This window comes from Pyrgilauda ruficollis, unplaced genomic scaffold, assembly GCF_017590135.1.
Source record: "Pyrgilauda ruficollis isolate IOZ18807 unplaced genomic scaffold, ASM1759013v1 scaffold14, whole genome shotgun sequence".
Taxonomy (NCBI): Eukaryota; Metazoa; Chordata; class Aves; order Passeriformes; family Passeridae; genus Pyrgilauda; species Pyrgilauda ruficollis.
This window is the reverse complement of record NW_024512543.1, coordinates 3,175,783-3,193,219: the sequence shown is the minus strand read 5'-3', so window position 1 is coordinate 3,193,219 and position 17,437 is coordinate 3,175,783. Positions and strand designations below refer to the sequence as shown.

At 36.6% G+C, this 17,437-nt stretch overlaps 1 protein-coding gene across 4 annotated transcripts in view; it reads right to left on the bottom strand.

Annotated features, from left to right (window-relative positions):
- Positions 1-17,437, bottom strand: part of GPHN (gephyrin) — a 271,354-nt gene that overhangs the window by 110,981 nt on the left and 142,936 nt on the right. For all 4 annotated transcript variants that reach the window (XM_041459853.1, XM_041459854.1, XM_041459855.1 and 1 more), the window contains exon 4: positions 16,805-16,897. In XM_041459853.1, the coding sequence (XP_041315787.1) occupies positions 16,805-16,897 (93 nt within the window). The remainder of the gene's footprint in view (positions 1-16,804; positions 16,898-17,437) is intronic.

Below are 17,437 nucleotides of genomic sequence, written 5' to 3'. Positions count from 1 at the left end.
AGTAATAGTTAACAATATATATATATAAAACCCCAGTGTAGAATATATTATATTACACTGTTCCTAAGATATTTACTATGCACATCCCCAAAACACCATTTTTTTTTCAGTTTTAGATGTTAAAACATCTTTCATGCAGTAGGTAAAACCAGTTGAATAATTTACTGACACTACTCAGTCGTGACTGAGAAATGCTCTTACATTATTACAACTTTGCACTGTATAGACAAAGTCTGCCAGTTGACTTCCCAGCTGCAGAACTCAGTTTTGAAACCCTCAGGGTTCCTATACCATACACACTTTTTCATTAATATAGATATAGCAACACAGGTATATAAGCACCTCCCCTCACATACTTCTCTGCTGTGCTTGAACCAGCGGACCATGTTGTGCAGAAAAATCTTGTTGCTTTTTAATAAAATTCCCTGTGTCCAAACTTTTTCAGCACACCGATTTTTATGCTAGCAGTATGTGAGTGGACCACTGAGAAAAGGCAGTAGCTTTTAAGAAACAACAAGACAAAAGAGATTCTTGGATAGGCACAGTGAACAAGTTAGCTCTTGCTCTTTGTACTCAAAATATACCCAGGACTCCTGCAATGAATGTTAAGCATCTTACTACCACAGCAAATGTGATCACACTAAGTGTACAGCAACTACAAACATCACACCTCTAGGCAGACTAACTCAAGTGAAAAATCAGACAGTATTTCTGTATAAATTATATGGGTGATGCAAGATCATAATTCAGAATAACACAGAAATCAAATGCACCCAAGGTTAGCTGCCCAACTATCTGATGAAACAAATTACATCTTAAATAATCATCTTTTTTAAAAGAAAAAATAAAAATTAAAATAAAGACACAATATTTCCAGGGAAGATATTAGACTGTCTAAACAGTGTAAAAGCTATTGAGAAAACCCCACCATTGTAGCTAGACTGGAAAAATCCATCTTTGTTAACTTGAAGTCAGGATAAAATTCTACACTCTCTTTCCTTCAAAGAATGATGATGATTTAACAGCAGCTTCTCATTAAGATTCTGCAGGAAATAAGATCCCTAGGAGACAAACACATCTAAAAGAATTCTGTTCCCTTCCCTGTTCTTTTTCCAGGAATGCCCAATGATGACCAGCAGAAATCAGTAAAACATGGATGAATTGTAAAAGAGTTTGAAAGACACCATAGTGTTAAGCTTTGCTGTGCATGGATTAATTCTGTATACCACTGGATACCTAAGTGTTATTTGATCTCAAAGGAAGAACTGGTCAGCTTATAGTAGGAAGTGACAATAACCCAACAATTTTTCACTCTTAAAAAGGGAGCTGCAGGCCAAAAATTCAGCCAAAATTAAAGGTACAATGGATAGATTCCATTCAGCTTTGGAATCTGCAAAATGTTGTGACGATGATTAGTTCACTGGAATGAGTCATGTATGTGATTACAACACTACACAAAACAAAGCTTGTTTACTACTCACTCAGTCTATCCGCAGAAAGGTTGCAAGAAGGAAGCCTAATAAAGGTGTACAAATATTTATTGAAAGCAACCAATGAAGGTGAAAAAGATTGATTACTGTTGCTATGACGTTCCATGAGAGCAGTAAGGGTTGAATCAATCAAAAGCTTAGGTGCAGCCTCAGATAAAATTTCCAAACAATTACATAATTCTGACTTCATTAAACTCCCAAATGAAGTGAAAGAAGCGCCAGCAAGCCACAGAATAGTCTGAGTTGGGAGGGATCTTTTGAAGGCCATTTAAGTCCAATCTCCCCCACAATAAGCAAGGATATCTTCAACTAGATCAAGCTGTTCACAGCCTCATTGAACCTGACCTTGAACATTTCCAGGGATGGGACATCCATAGCTCCTCTGTGCAAGCTGTGCTAGTGCCTCATCACCCCCACAGTAAGGAATTTCTTCCTAATATCTAAATCGACCCTTCCTCAGTTTAAAATCATTGCTCCTTGTCCTATCACATCAGGCCCTGCTAAAAAGTTTGGTCCCATCTTTTTTATAGTTTCCCCTTAAGTCCTGAAAGAATGCAAGAGGGCCTCCCTGGAGCCTTCTCTTCTCCAGGCTGAATCTGAAACCTGTCTGGGCAGAACAGCAGCAAAATGTATGGGGGAAACAATTCTGCAACAGGCACTGATTCATTACTCTGCACATGCATCTGTAGGAATAAGGCCTAAAGCCAGGAGAGATGCTGTGAGATGTGTGGTGAAGGGATTAATGTGGGCGTGATGGCCAGCTGCTAGGGGTCAAAACCCTGCCTTTATACAAACAGCTGCCCCATACCATTTATGAAAGCAGCAACAGGATATTTGACTACAACATCATCTCCACTTCTCCCCAAAGTATCAATTTTGTATTTGAAATCCTCTTTCAGAGGCAAAGGATGAGAACATGATCCCATTCTGCAGACAAGTCAACAAGCTTGCTCCTCTCTTCCTCGCCAGAGCTGGGATGCCTCTGTAAGATCTGTGCCTCTGCCTGCCTTGGACATTACGTGTGAAGAGTTGTACATAGCACTGTATGCTTACATTGTGTAAATCTAGTGCATTTAACTACAGTCAATCTAACAAGAATGCATAACATGCTGCTTTCATCAACTACACTATCTGTGAACCTGTACTCATGAAAGCTCTTACTGAATGTGACCAGACTTAAAGTGCCAAACTGGTTGCAGTCAGAGAGTAAGCTGACTGCACCTACACTCTCTTGACCTCTAGTGAACAGCTGGGAAGCAAGGGATTGATCTGCTGTCAAATTTTTATACTCTAACTTCAACATCTTCTCCTCATTTTCCCAACAAAAGCTACTGGCCAACTAAGTTAAGAGGTAACAGCAGAGAGACACTGGAACTTAGTCTGTATCAATTAATTGTAACAGCAAAAGCCTTTACAGTGATGACAAGCATGAAGGAAAAGGCATGTATGTTCTTCAGCACAACATGTAGCATTCAAAGCATTCTTGTCTAAGATTAACCAAATAAATTTTTCCATCTGAATCCAGAAGCAACATACACCCATAAAAAAATCTGAATTCCAAGTTGATACGAGTCACTGTCAGACACATTATTTTTAAGAGTGGAAAGTGCCAACTGAAAGTGAAGGCAGTGATTAAAAGGATCAAGGGAGTGAAACACCTTCAGGAAATCCCAAGGTAGAAAAATAATCTTATATCTCTTTTTCTTTTTGAGGGCAAAAGACCCGTGTTAGTTAGGAATTTATTTTCTTCTCAGAAACAAGTGAGGAAATTAGTTGCTTAGAGACTGCAATGTTGCTATCATCAGAAAAGATACCTTTAGAAAACAGAGAAGAATAAAGAAAGTGAAATGTAAAAAAACAAATGGAAATTAAAAAGTACATTGAAGTAACGAGAATATACAACAAACACTCTCTCCTGATAAGTAATTTGCAAGATTTAGATATTTTAGCTCAGGAAATGACTATGAGAACTGTAACAGGTTTTTTTATCAGAGATAATAAGGAGGGAAAAGCGTCTGAAAAAAAGGAATAAAACAGAGACAAAATTGGGCTGATAACAGGAAATTTAGTTATTCTGGAAAGGGAAACTCTGTGAGTTGGAAAGACTTGTACTGCTCATGACTGTTTTAGAAGCTAATTTTTGGTAGAAAATCAGCACAGGACAGGCTAAAGAATACCTTCAACCCTCCCACCCCCCTGAAAATAAGAAGGACAAAAGACTAAAAAAACCTCCCCAAAACGCCTATTAAAAAAAAATAATAAAAAAAAAAGAAAATAATGTTGCATATCACTATTACAGGGATTTAACAGCGAAAATGTTACTCCCAGGGCCTTGGGTACAAACTTTTCTTTAACCAAATGTTGACTCATTTATAAGACAAAACCTAAATTTTTTTCTTTCAACTTACCACAGATTCTTTCAGAATTAATTTGAATATTTGTACCAGGCAGAAAACTGATGTAACTTGATACGTTACAGTGAAGCTGCCTAAGACAGCACTGATCAGTTCTGTGGTAGTATAATTTTCAGTGAAGCAAATTCCATACATTCAAGAAAAAGCTTAGTGTTTATTTTCCTCCAGCTTCTGCTGCTTTTCTGCATTTAAAATTCATGTAACTCAAATATTATTTGAAAAAACCCCGCATATTTGAGGTAATATTAATTTAAAAAACCCTATATTAAAAACAACTGAAATGATACACTAACAAATTACTTATGTTTCTTGAGATAAGAAGTGAATTCTAGCAGTATCCTGCAGCCCCACAGGTCTGGAGTGAATATTTCTCCTCCCTTCCAGCCCCTGCTATGCTTCTCAAACAACAGCCTAGGAAAGCATCAAAGTAATACTGGGAGTTAAAGCTCGGAGAAAGAGATTTGCCATTGAGACCTGCTCTTGTCACCACAACCTTCAACAACATGAAGCTGGTGGGAAGTGAGAGACTGACAGCCTTAAAACATCTTTAAGAGTTTATGAAGTTGTGAAAAAAATACGCTTGGAAAAGCAAAGGAGGAAAAAAAGCTTGGAAAGGCAGAGACGAGAGAAGACAGGAGAGCCTAGCAGACAGTAAAGGACTAAAATATAGGTGGACATTCACATCCTCCAGCTCCTTGGAGCAGAACACATGTTAACTGGTTTCTAGGCATTAACGTGAAAACCGGGAGAAGGGTCCTACTAGCTCTTCCTCAGAACATTGCCAACTGTCCTGGGAGCCATCCTCCACAGCAGCAAGCTGGTGTTGTGGCCATGGGAACAAGGTGCTCTCTCACAGTGTCTTTCTCTGATTCCACAGCTAGTCCCACACTGGTGAAAACTGCTACTAACTCAAGGGATGCTGCCCTGCCTCTGTGCTTATGATGCCTCAGGTTTTAGCTTTTATATTTTTTGTATTCTGAGCTGCTTTAGTGTTTAGTTCTGAGCTTCATATTAAGGAATAGTAAGCTCTCTTCTCAGAATAGGTAGACAAAACTATTCCTTCTCTATCTGGGGACCAAGGACACATGATCCAAATCTCAGGCCCAAGAACATAAGCAAAGGTGGACTGAAGAGAGAAAAAAAGAAGGATGGGACTTCATAACCTAAAGCTGACAATTAACTCCAATATGCTAATTGACCAGAATTTATGAAAGTGAGAGACCTCATGACCGGATGTCCATTTTTTGACCATTTTGGTTCATCTTGGGTGTAGCCTGGTTGTTCATCTTGGATGTAGCCTCTTGTGTTGCCCAAGGTGTATCCATTGAGGCCTTTTAATAAATACCTACTTTATTCTTTAACTCTGTCTAGGTTAGCCTCTGTTCTAGGTCAGCCTTCAAAAGGCATCACTTAGACATAATTTCACGTATTTAAGGTACATTTGAAGATAGCAAAAGCAGTAATAATATATCTGAAGAGATTAAAAGCTAAGGTTAAAAGAACATTACACACAATTTATTTAAACACAGTAAGAATTTACTATGAAATTATGTCAGGATTCATTATGACAGACTATTTTTTCCAGGTCCTAGTTGCTACTCATTTCAAAACCACAAACCCAACAACACTTGTAATAAGCTAAAAACTGTGGCAGAGCTAGGCAAAGAGGTCAAATGAGCTGAATTAAAAGAAGAGTAGGAAATCCTGCTTCTTATTCTAAGATGTGACAATGATTTATTCCCTTACTATGGACTGTACAGATGTAGTCAAGTCCTTGCTCTTAATCTGTGAAAGAGTGACAAAAGGTTTCTGTAAACTAGCAATTGACCATTCTCCCAGTACAGAAAGAGTAGGAAGCAGCAATTAGGACACATATCGGTTTGGTAATACTGCACTGATCCAGTACAGTTTATTTTGATTAGCTGCAGCCCTCTGTTTTAAATAAAGAGACCTGTAAAATTTATTTAGCTTCTTTGATCCACTGTGTTTAACGAACACAGCTCTACATTCAAACCTTAATCTTTCTGAGCCTGAGCAACCGATTTTTTTTTCCCTCCTGTAATTACCTACCTTCCATGGATTATGAGATACCTCAGGTAATATTAGGGTTATAGTACTTAATTACTATTGAATTTAATACTTAATACAATACAACTTAGTCATACATCTATAAAATAAAGTGATGGAAGCAAAGGCTAAATACAATTCAGTTTGGCTTGGATTTGGTTTTGTTTTTCATAAGATGGGAAAGGGTTTTTGAGTAGTTCTAGGAAAAAGCTGAATGCTGGTACTGAGATCAGTTTTTGGCTGGTGTGTTAAACTGAATCAGACCATGAAGGAGCCAGACAATAGTTTTTCCCCATTCCTTACAATTCTTCTTAACCTTTTCAGACTGGTGCATATTTAGAAATAAAATCTAGGCAGATGGGTAGGGCAATATGATAGAAATGCCAGGCATAAAAGCAAGTGGACAGGACGGCAAAAGAGCAAGTATCAGTGAGTAAGCAGACTCAGAGAGCAGCAAGGGGACACTGTATTCAAGGATCAGATGAAAAGGCATGAGGAGAATGCCAAACATTCAGCAAGTTGCTAAAGCAGTACCAAACATTCAGCAGGTGTGCCAAGCAGCAGAAGAGCAATTCCACAAATCCAGCAGATGCACTTAGTAGGAAGGCAATGCCAGGCACGTGGAGCAGGAGACAGGGCAGCAGGAGGCCAATGCCCGTGTACAATCAGATTGAAAGGACAATAAGGAGCGACACATGCCAGTCAACAGATGGACAGGGCAGTAGGCAGTCACTGTCAAGCAATTAGCTGGTCAAGAGGCAATGCCAGACAGTCAGGCAAAGGGCCAAGATTTCAGGAGGACAATGCCACACAGCCAGCAGGTGGAGAGAATACAAGACAGCAGTGAGTGCCAGGCAGTCCCCAGACAAGGCAGAAAAAGACCAAAGCCCACCAACAATCAGATGCAACTGTTGGCAAGAGCAAAACATAAGCCTGCCAAATGACTGACAGGGCAGTAGGGTGGCAGTGCTTTTTCAACAACTCAGGATACCATGAGTGAAACAATCCCAAGAGTCTAGATGCTCACCCTTTGGTAATATCATTTGATCAGAGTGAACCATGAAAATCCACAGGAGAATAGCACACAAATGGAAACAGCAAATGAGTCTGACCCTAGCACTTGGGGAGGCCATGGGACCTTCCTATAAAACAAAAATATGAGAATCCACAAGAAAATCAAACAAATGGGAAAAATGTGTCTAAAAACTGTTTCTGATGATGATTTAAAAAGCAAAAAAATACTAGCAAAGAATTAGTTTGGAAATGATTGGGTGGGATTGAAGATGTTGCTTACCCCTCTCTGGAGCCCACATAATGGGAATGTTGGGAATTTCTGCAGCAGAAAAACAGAAGAGAAAAGGGATTTCTGACTCCCAGTTCAAGGAAAGCATGTCAGTTTAGGACTGGGTAATCTCTTTGGGCAAAAAATAAGAATTCATCTGAATCTTTGCCCATCCCCAGATACATGCCTTTATGGAGGTTTGTGAAAAATTTCAGAAGCCCACATCACTTTCATCTCATGACCTCCCACCCTTGTTCCCCAAAACCACACTTACCTCTAGCACCTCTAATATAAGAGGGGAAAGGGGTTGGTCTTGTGAGCTCATTCCCATATCCACTGCAAAATGGCTTGTGAAGTTGAACAGGAGTACCCATTAGCCACTGCCGGCCATTTGAGAGATAAACGGAAGTCATCATTAACTGTTACTTGTTATTAGTGCAGGTTGGTGCTTGAATTTGGCTTGGACACACCCACACTCTAATGAAAAGAATTAGTCTTATGAATCTTCTGGGGTAACCCTCGTCTAAGTATCAAAATTATCAGCACCTATTTGTTACTTTATCTTGTCTTTAACTTCAGCATTTTGCTGTTTAACATGGTTGGCTTTTTAAACAAATTAAACTGTTTCAGAAATCTTAGCCGCTGCTTTATTTCAGATACATGCAATGAACTCTGAAATGTAAGAATTGAGAAAATCCTAGCACTAATAAAGTTCAGTAATTTAACTCACCTGTCATTTAAATCATGAGACTTTTTATTCGGTATTCTACCTAGAAACTAAAAGAATCAACCAAGAATCAAACTTCACTATTTCTGTCTACTTAGAAGTCCACATTGTATGTGCATTTATCTACCTGCACATTAACTTTTTATAGCCAGCACCAAAAATCTGCACTTCACTTTGATAAGGCAGTAATATGAAACAAGAAGCTAACTCTTCCCTCTTCAAATGTAGAGGACCTTAGATAATATAAAGGAATCATGAGCTTTGCTACGCCCTTGCTGAATTAGGATTTGGAAAGGTTGCAGAGACAATCTGTATGAACTTGCCATGCACTCATATGCAACAAAGTTTTTAAAGAATACAGTAGTGATAGGCTAAGCTGATGGAATTTATACTGATCTCTGGGCATCAACCACACATTCTTCTCCTAGCAGACCAAGGCACAAGAATAACAGAGGTTAACAGAACTTCAAATTTAGAAATTTGGGTCATAGAATAAGAATTTTTTCCATACCCAATCTTTCCCATATTGAACACTACTATTTGGACTTAGAACAAAATGGCAAATAATTTAGGCAGAGAAGACCAAGAGACTTCCATCACATGATTAGCAAAGGCATAAACCAGCCAGGAACTGCAAATCCTGGCTGAACCAGAGATATCAGAGTACAAGTTAAGGGCACGCATTGGCAGTTTTATAAAATCCTGTGATTTTGTGGCCAGCAGGAACTACAATTAGCTGCACCACATCAAGAACAAAATTGCTATCACCTTCTCTCTCAAGGGAGATCTTTCAAGCTTAATGAAAATGAACTATGACAAACTGATCTCAGTGTACCATAAGAAAACGCTTGTTTGTGGAGGAAAATATGGACTTTAAAAATCCAGTGACAGTTTAAATGTCAACAATAAATAACAGTAGGTTATGCACGTCACTATTTAGGTATTCTGATGAAAGAGTAACTAGGAAAGGAATATATGCATGAAGGGACAAGAAACTAAAATATAGTCTAAATAAAGGTTAAAAAGTAATTATTTTCTTGTCCATAACTGATAAGACTTTCATGCCTAAGCGTGACAATAGTCATTTTGGTTTTCTATTTTGGTACTTGTACTGAGTCAACATTTTGCTAAAGCTTCACTGCTCCATGTGGTAGCAATTAGCAAAAGCAGGAGAAGAACTAGTTATAATCCTAAGAATAACTCCTGAAGGCAGCTGCTTTCCAAGACTCTTCTAGTTTCTTTCCACTTAGTGGCTGGAAAAGCTCCTACACAGCAGGGAAGAAGTAAATGAGAAATTCTCTATTCTTTAATAAGTATTAGTTTTAATGATCAACTATTTTAATAATGAGTCATTTTGCTATTCTGGTGTGCTAATGTCAAAAGGACTAACTCACTCAATTTTTCATACCTCTTAAATCCAAACTAGTATTTGCCATCTAGTTATTATGCCTTTAAGCTGCCTTCACAGGGAAGTCTTCCTAACATGTCCATATTATTTTTTTGTTAATTTTCCTTGTATTTAGCTTTAACTAAACTCTTTGTAATAGACCATGACCAGAAAAAAAATCGCACATTAAGGAAAAAAATTTCAGGCCTGACACTATTTTCAGGATTATTTTGCTTGAACTTGATGTTTAATTTTGTTCAGTTTTCTTATTATCTTCTCCAAAGTCATGCTTTAATGGAAACTATTTTAAAAAATGCCTAAGAGTAAAAAAAAATTCCAAAAGTTGCAAACTGAAAATTTCATCATGCAGAAGTCCTATGGCGGCCTATTTTTCTTCCCCAGTTACAGAAAGAACTGCAAGATATATTCACTGTTGTGGCTACACTGCTAATAGGAGACAAGTCATTTTATTTAAACTAATACAGAAATGTCCACATAAGCTGTGGGCTCTACAGTGACAACACAGCTAAAAGGCATCAGTAAAACCAAGAGCAGGAAAACCCTTCTCTTTACCCCATTATAAAGCACACCAGATTGTTTATCTGGGTGTACTTCTGGATGTACTGGGTTCACTCACACTGGAACCATTTGTCCACTCTCAGGACATGCCAGCGTTCTTCCAACTGCCATTCCTAAATTACCTTGGAAAAACCCTTTCATTTCAAAATTTAATAAAAAGGTGAGATTTCCTGGCTCATTACTGTGGTTTTGTTTCTCATTTTATGAAACATTCAAATTCCTTACTAATGTTTTACTGTTCTTTTCAGCAGAGCTTGCAAATGTTTCCTACATGTTTGAAAGTCAAAAAAGACAGCCTCTATTTGCTATTCCTGAGTATTAAGGACACCTAAAAAAAAGCAAATAAAAGCTCATCCTCAAATGAGCAAAAATAACCAAAGGCTTAGTGGAATTCTGTTAGCATTACCTTTATGATAAGACAGTCAGACAACTTTACACAGAAGGTTAATACATTAGTTAAGTAATTAAAAACATATTTGCCCCAGCATTCTCAGCCAATATTGAAAGGGTTTCGCATTTTCAAAAAAGAGACAAAAGCAATTCATCTATTCCTTTTGAATTCAAGAAATAAAATTGTTTCATTATTAATTTCAGGATCCATTTGATTCCAACTATCTTCTCATCTAACACATACAGAAGATAAGGCTGTAAGTGCAGGATGATTAATTTAACATCATCCATGATTTCTGCAAGAAGTACAAGATAACTTGAGTTTTATAAGACATTTCTCCCACTAGCCAACTCTTGATTTGACAGAATTAAAATGAAGAATACAGCTCTTAAGGGAATTTGCTTGTGATTAATCTCTTAAACCAACAAACCCTAACCCAAACATATAAAGCCTTTCATTATGATGATTTTATTAGATTTTTCTGGCTCAAGCTTTCTATTATCAGCTATTTTTAATATTCCCTTTAGTAGGTAAAGAAAGCCTTTGGTACCTTACAAAGCCTTCAGTATTGTACACTATTTCCCAAAGAAAGTAAAGACAAAACCAAAGTTATTTATCAGTGCTCTTCATGACAAACTAAACAGACTGCGTTGTGTAACTCCCACAGAAAGCATCTCTTTTTTTACCTTCATATTTTTACCTTCATATTTTTTTTTACCTTTTTCTATATCCACTGTGACAGTTGAAACTTTTTTAAAGGAACGTCAATAAAAATATGCAGCTTTACACATATCAATCCCATATACAGACAAGTATTATCTGCATTTTTTGATGGCCTTATTTTTTTGAGTAACCTCTGATAGTTGAGTAAATGGAGCTGAAATGGGATCTGCCTTTCTTGCCCCTCACATTTCTCACCAAAGAGTATGGGCAGCTCGCAGGTGTTTCCATGCAGCGACTGCAGCTGATGACAGCACAACCAAGCCCTTCAGTGATGAGGCTGTGCTACCAAGTTTCCCTGAGAAACTCCAATAAGAGAAGAGAAAGGCACTCTTCAGCCCTTTGTAAGACAGCTAAATCAGAGTGGAATTTCTCAAGACACAGGTACTTCTGTAAACTGACAGCGTGCTGTGTGGTGCATATAATTAGTATACTGCTGCTTCTCAAAGAAACTGGTCATAGATGTTTAGTGAAAAGTGTTCTGCAACTAAACATATAAATTCTGCTATAGTAACATGCCTTCCCAAGAAAGATTAAAAATCTAAACATTTAATTTTAAATTGAAGTATTATGGCACATAAATATATTTGAATTTTATAACACCAAATGCAGCATATCAAATAACAAATTTTATTGAAAAATAAAAGCAGACTAGATAAAGACCTGATCATATAAGCTAGAAACTGCCTGGAGGACTGAGAAAAAGGGAATGGTACTTTACAGAGTTGCTGATAAACTTCTAAAAGAGCAGCAGAGAATTTGGAAGGAGTCTGTCACAGAGCAATCTGCTCCATGTAAGCACCTTTGTTGATCAGATGCATGTAGCAAGGTTTTCCAATGCCAACCCTTCAGGAGCAAGCTGGGTTGAAAACAATTTTCTAAGAACAATGAAGGCCTCAAAAGGTCTGATGGCAAGTTACAGGGTCAGATGTCATCCATACACAGCACATATTGTTATACAGTAGCTCACCGCAGAAGTCAAACTTAACTCAGAGCAAGACCTCCATTAAGAGATATGAAAAGCTACAGTTTTAAAAGAGACTACAGAAATAGCTTCTTAAAATAGCTATTAAATTGGAGAGTGCCTGGAATACTGAAGGGTGAAAAACAGAAACATTAGCCTGGGTTATTAGAGATTGTACAATTTCATATTATTCCTACCACAAAATTACTTATGTCCCACGTGAGATGAAGGCTTCATTCCTCCACACTATGGAGCAATGCTGAAGCGACAGTTTGTAAAATGGAAATTATTTTCTTTTGGTCCAGTGCCAGTAATAAAATATCGCTGAGGAAGAATAGAAGTAGTCCTATACCCACAACAAACAATAGTAGAAATCCTGCTGCTCTGGAAAGGCAGTATTTGAACCAGGGAGGACAAAAACCTCCTATATGTTATTTCTAGTTTAAGTTGCTGCCTATTAAATGGAAATTGTTATTTGAAAAATTTAAGTCTCAGTGGATTTGGGTTACTTTGATGGAATGTGTTGCTGTGAGAGTATGGCTACAACATGACTATTGTGTCATAACTCATTGTGTCATAAGCATCTAATTTCATTAACAAAGTTAAATTGGAAGCAAACAAACAGGAAAAAAAAACCACATAAAATCTGAAAACAATAGAGATCTTGAGACAGAGAAATGGAAGAATATAGATATTAAAACAGTCTGCAGAAGTAAAATGTAATTTGAACCAAAAATCACTGAGAGATATCTTAGAGAATGGGGAAGAGCCAAATGACAGAAAATTTGCATTTGGCAATAATTATAAAAATGCTGGTGCAATTTTGAACTGAATATAAAAAGACATACTACAGAAGAATCGAGACTTTCTTCTATACAAACATGGCTTCTGTGTGATATGTTTGGAGTATTTTGCTCATCCTGAGCATGATTTTTCAGAAGCATTGACAAATAGAAGGGAGTTCCAGTCAACAATTATTTATTTTCATGAGTTCTTACAGAATTCTGATGAAAGAATAAATAAGTATGCATATATTTTCAGACTAAATGAAAACAAGTATGTATCTAAATACATTTTAAACCAGTCCATAAATATTGAAGAATATAAACAGCAAGAACTGAAAGAAGATTCACAAATTTTCCAGAACACTCGAAATGACTGTAAGGAAACATCTGTTTGATGTTACATGCTGGAAAACAGCTCTTCTCTGTTTTTTATAAAGTATTATCTTAAAATCTTAGGGCTCAAAATTACCTGCAGTGTGGATGAAATACTTGTGAATACACATTGTGACAGTTCAAGAATGTCTATCATCAGCTGAGGACAATACCTTGATTTCCACTGCTATTATCTAAGTACATAAAATTAGTCTCAGAGATGGGCAAACAAGACTTGCACAGAATCATACTGAAAGGATAAGGAAACATCTAGAGGAGAAGACTGTTAGGAGACAGACAAGTGAATTTTTTGAATGTACAATTTTGCAAAAGAATAAAGTAAAAATACACAAGACAGAAAACTGAGCAGAGAACCCATGTACATGAGATTTTTTCCTTCCCTTTGTACTGAGCAACAGCAACAGAGAAAATACATTAATATCACAGAAGGATTCCTAGTGATTGATGAAAATGCTGCAACATGATTTAATTTTTTTCACAAAAGTTAATGTATATTGTTATCACCATTCTGTAAGAACTACCACTGAAGTATTGTAGTTCCAAGAAATAAATGTTTACATCTGGAAATACAAAACAAAAGTTCCCTAAATAAACTTGGGCCACACTTGGACCTCTGTCCAGTACAAACACTTTTTAAATCAACAAGCAGACTGTATGAGCAAACTCCAGCAGAGATTTAAAAAATATTCCATAAATTATATGTGAAATTACCTTGTTTAAAAAAAAAAAAAAAAAAAAAAGGGGGTTTATTTCTACCTGTTTTTCTTGAACTCATGTTACACAACAGCCTTCCGGTGTTGTTGGGAACCTGCTCGCTTTATATGTGAAATTACCTTGTAAAAAAAAAAAAAAAGGGGTTGTATCTACAAAATGAGGCTTACACTTCAGCTTTAGTACAAATGCAAACTACCACCAACTGCCAGAACAATTAAGAATTCCAGCATTCTCTAGTAACGCCTGTAACACACACTTCCAAATTCAGCCACTCATTGAGTGAATTTGGTTTTCTAAACATCCATATGCATTTCATCACTTCTACTCGTGCAGTCAAGAAAGGGAAGGATATTCACACTGCTTAAGCAAACTGGCCTTTGCCCCTCAAAATGTGAATCGTAGGAACTAATTCAAAAGCTCCTCACCCCACACTGACTAGACTGAGGCTATAAATTTAGGGATCAGAGACAGGCAAGGAAAATCAGATATTTTGAATATTCCTAAAATATTCCTTCTATTCCATTACAAGAAAAAATGTTTCTACACATCACTGAAACAACTGTAGTAATCTGGAATGGTTCTGACATGGTGTTCAAAAGGCAAAGTGAGTGGGGAAACTACTAAGTTTTTGGGATGCTTAATTACATATTTCTGAGGTATCAAGAAACCATTTTTAGCTACATTATGCTAGGCACTTAATTTCAATTTTATCAATAATTACAAAATTCAATTAACATTAAGTCTTTGGGTTGCAATTATTCTTGGGAACTACTTTTATTGTTTATGTACAATTATATATCTATAGAAAGAAACAGAAAAACCTGCTTTCTAATTCAAAGTACAGGGGAATTAGGGAGAAGCAGGACTGAAACATACCAGCGGCAGTATGATTCAACAGACTCTATTCTAAAGAAAAACAGTAAAACATTTTCCATTATCAAATTCAATTCTTAAAAGTTTTAAATTAACATCTTAAAGATGACATCTCCATAGCACAGTACCATGATCACATCCTTTCATTGTCAGCTCAGTGATGAGGGTGTGCTGAACCAACACCATACACACAAGGGGTGAAAACCATTCTCTACATCGATGCAAGTCTTCCCAAAGGCTTGTTATTGCACATTTCATGTTGACATAATGAATTTTCCATTTTGGGTTTTCTTATTGACACAAAAGACATAAAATATGGGGACAAAACTTAGGCTTCTTAGTATGTTTTTGGTATGACACATGCTGGCAAATTGATTTTCTTCTCTTAAAATCATTTGTTTGATTGAATGATGTAATAAATCCTATCATAGGAACAATGCCTGTCATCACCACTTTGTAATAAACCTGGATTCTATATCTCCACTATGATTAAAGTTAATCCAACTGAATTAAGTGAAAAACAATGCAGTTTTTCTTCAGTACAAGTTATTAATGATTTTTGTTTCAATGCGTTTTTATTCTACAGGGACAGAAACAACTCAGATAACTTTCAGAATGGCTTACTCAACAAAACTGATGAAAAGAATCATTCCTACCTGTGTTAATTAGTTAGAATAACAGCAATGCAGTGTAAAGAAAATACTAGGTGTTTGTGTGCAGAGTTCTCATTTGTTTATTTTTTGTCCCAAATGCTGCTTGTTGTTTGCACTGGCTACAATGCTTCATCTGGCACTGCTACCTAGGCTTGACCCTTCACAAAGGAAAACTGAAGCAGAAATTCATCCCTCCTTCTACACAGTCCTGGTTACACAACCTTCAAAAGCATTATGTTGGTTTGCAAGCAATAGACTAATTTGACCAACTCACTTTTCACTTGTGGTGGCTTTAGCAAAGGGAATAATCTGCAAACTCAGTTTCACTAGGTACCACACTGTGTTCATCTTAACATTGTTCCCATTTCCTGATACACAGACTGCCCCCCAAGTTTTAGTTACTCAATGTTTCTAGTTCCATCAGAAGTAATGAACAGGAGCATTTTGTTTACACGTTTCTCTAGTTACACAAATGTTATACAATAAATTAAAAAATGCTTTTAAATTTCTAATGGAAAAAAAAATTGAACTTTAGGCATGTGACAAAACACATTTGTAAGTAAAAAGCATTGTAGATATGCTATAAAGAACTCAAATCAACTTGAGAGTTGAAGAAATTGGAAACGTACATGAGTACTTAACAGAAATCTAGGTATGTTTAATTATGCAAATATACACAACTCACTCAATCTTAATTCTGCCCTTTAGAGAACATAATCACACCAAATGAAAGATGTAATTTTAAAGGTTCATGTTAATCTAATTTGGAACCATAAATAACAAAATACTTCAGGAACAATCACGCAGTCATTTCACATGACAACTCATGGTCATGAGGTCATTAGGTTAAGCGTCTCATTTTTCCCCCCTTACTTTAGCTTCATATAAGTGTAATGTAAGCAAATTTCCTAAGCAACATTTACTGGTGGAGATTACCTCCACCTCTGTGCCTGTTTAGATTTTTCTGACAAGCAGATCCATCTCTCTTATCCCACTCTTCCTTGCACAAGACACAACAAAAGCCACACAAGATTTTGCTTAGCAGTGTTGTACTGCAGTGCTAAGGAATATTATGCCACAAAGCCATTAGAATTTTGTTTTGTGAGAGGATTAGAAAGCCATTACACTATACCACATTTTAGTTTGAAAATCGTTTTGGGTCAGAACCCAAGGTCAGAGTAATTCTCTTGTGCTATACTTTCTATTACTGTTTTCTGAGTCCAAGTCGTCTAGCACTTGACCCATCCACAGATACTGCAAAGTAAAGTTACAGATGAAATTTAAAAAAAAAAATTACCACCCCCCCTCCAAACTCATGCATTTTTACACCAAAGGGCAGATTTTTCTATTTCAGGACTATCTCACCTCTGGAGTGACATCTCGCGGTGCAAACCCTGTTCCTCCAGTTGTTAAAATCAAATTAAGTTCCTTTTCATCACACCAATCTATCAGCGTCTCCTGAAAGAGAACACGAATCCTGTCAGAGCTAGCAAGAAATGGTTATATCAGATAATACCTGAAGACTTGAAATGTCTTAAAAACAGAGACACACAATATGGGGAATCATAAACCACTCATGGCTTTTTATACAAAGATTTTAAACCACTATTTATAATCAAGGTAAGACAGAATAATGCAAGTATCCATATAATATTATTTTTCATATGGAAACTGAAATTCAGTTCTCCATCTCTTGACCTGAATTGGAAAACAAGAATTCACAGTTATTAATTTCTACCACTGTTTATTTTGATATATAAATATAATATTCTTTGATACAAATTAATAAGTATTTAAATTTAATTTGGATTATGTCATTGATTTGTTACAGTAACTTTGGTTTCCACGCTGCACTTTTTGATAGCCTGAAAAAAGCAAGAACCACGTATCTGTAAGCTTAACTACTAAAAGATGCAATAATGCACTTGATGCAGCTGGTGATGGTCTATAATCATCTTTCCTACATTCCCCTAATATCTCAACAGCAGTGTGTATACC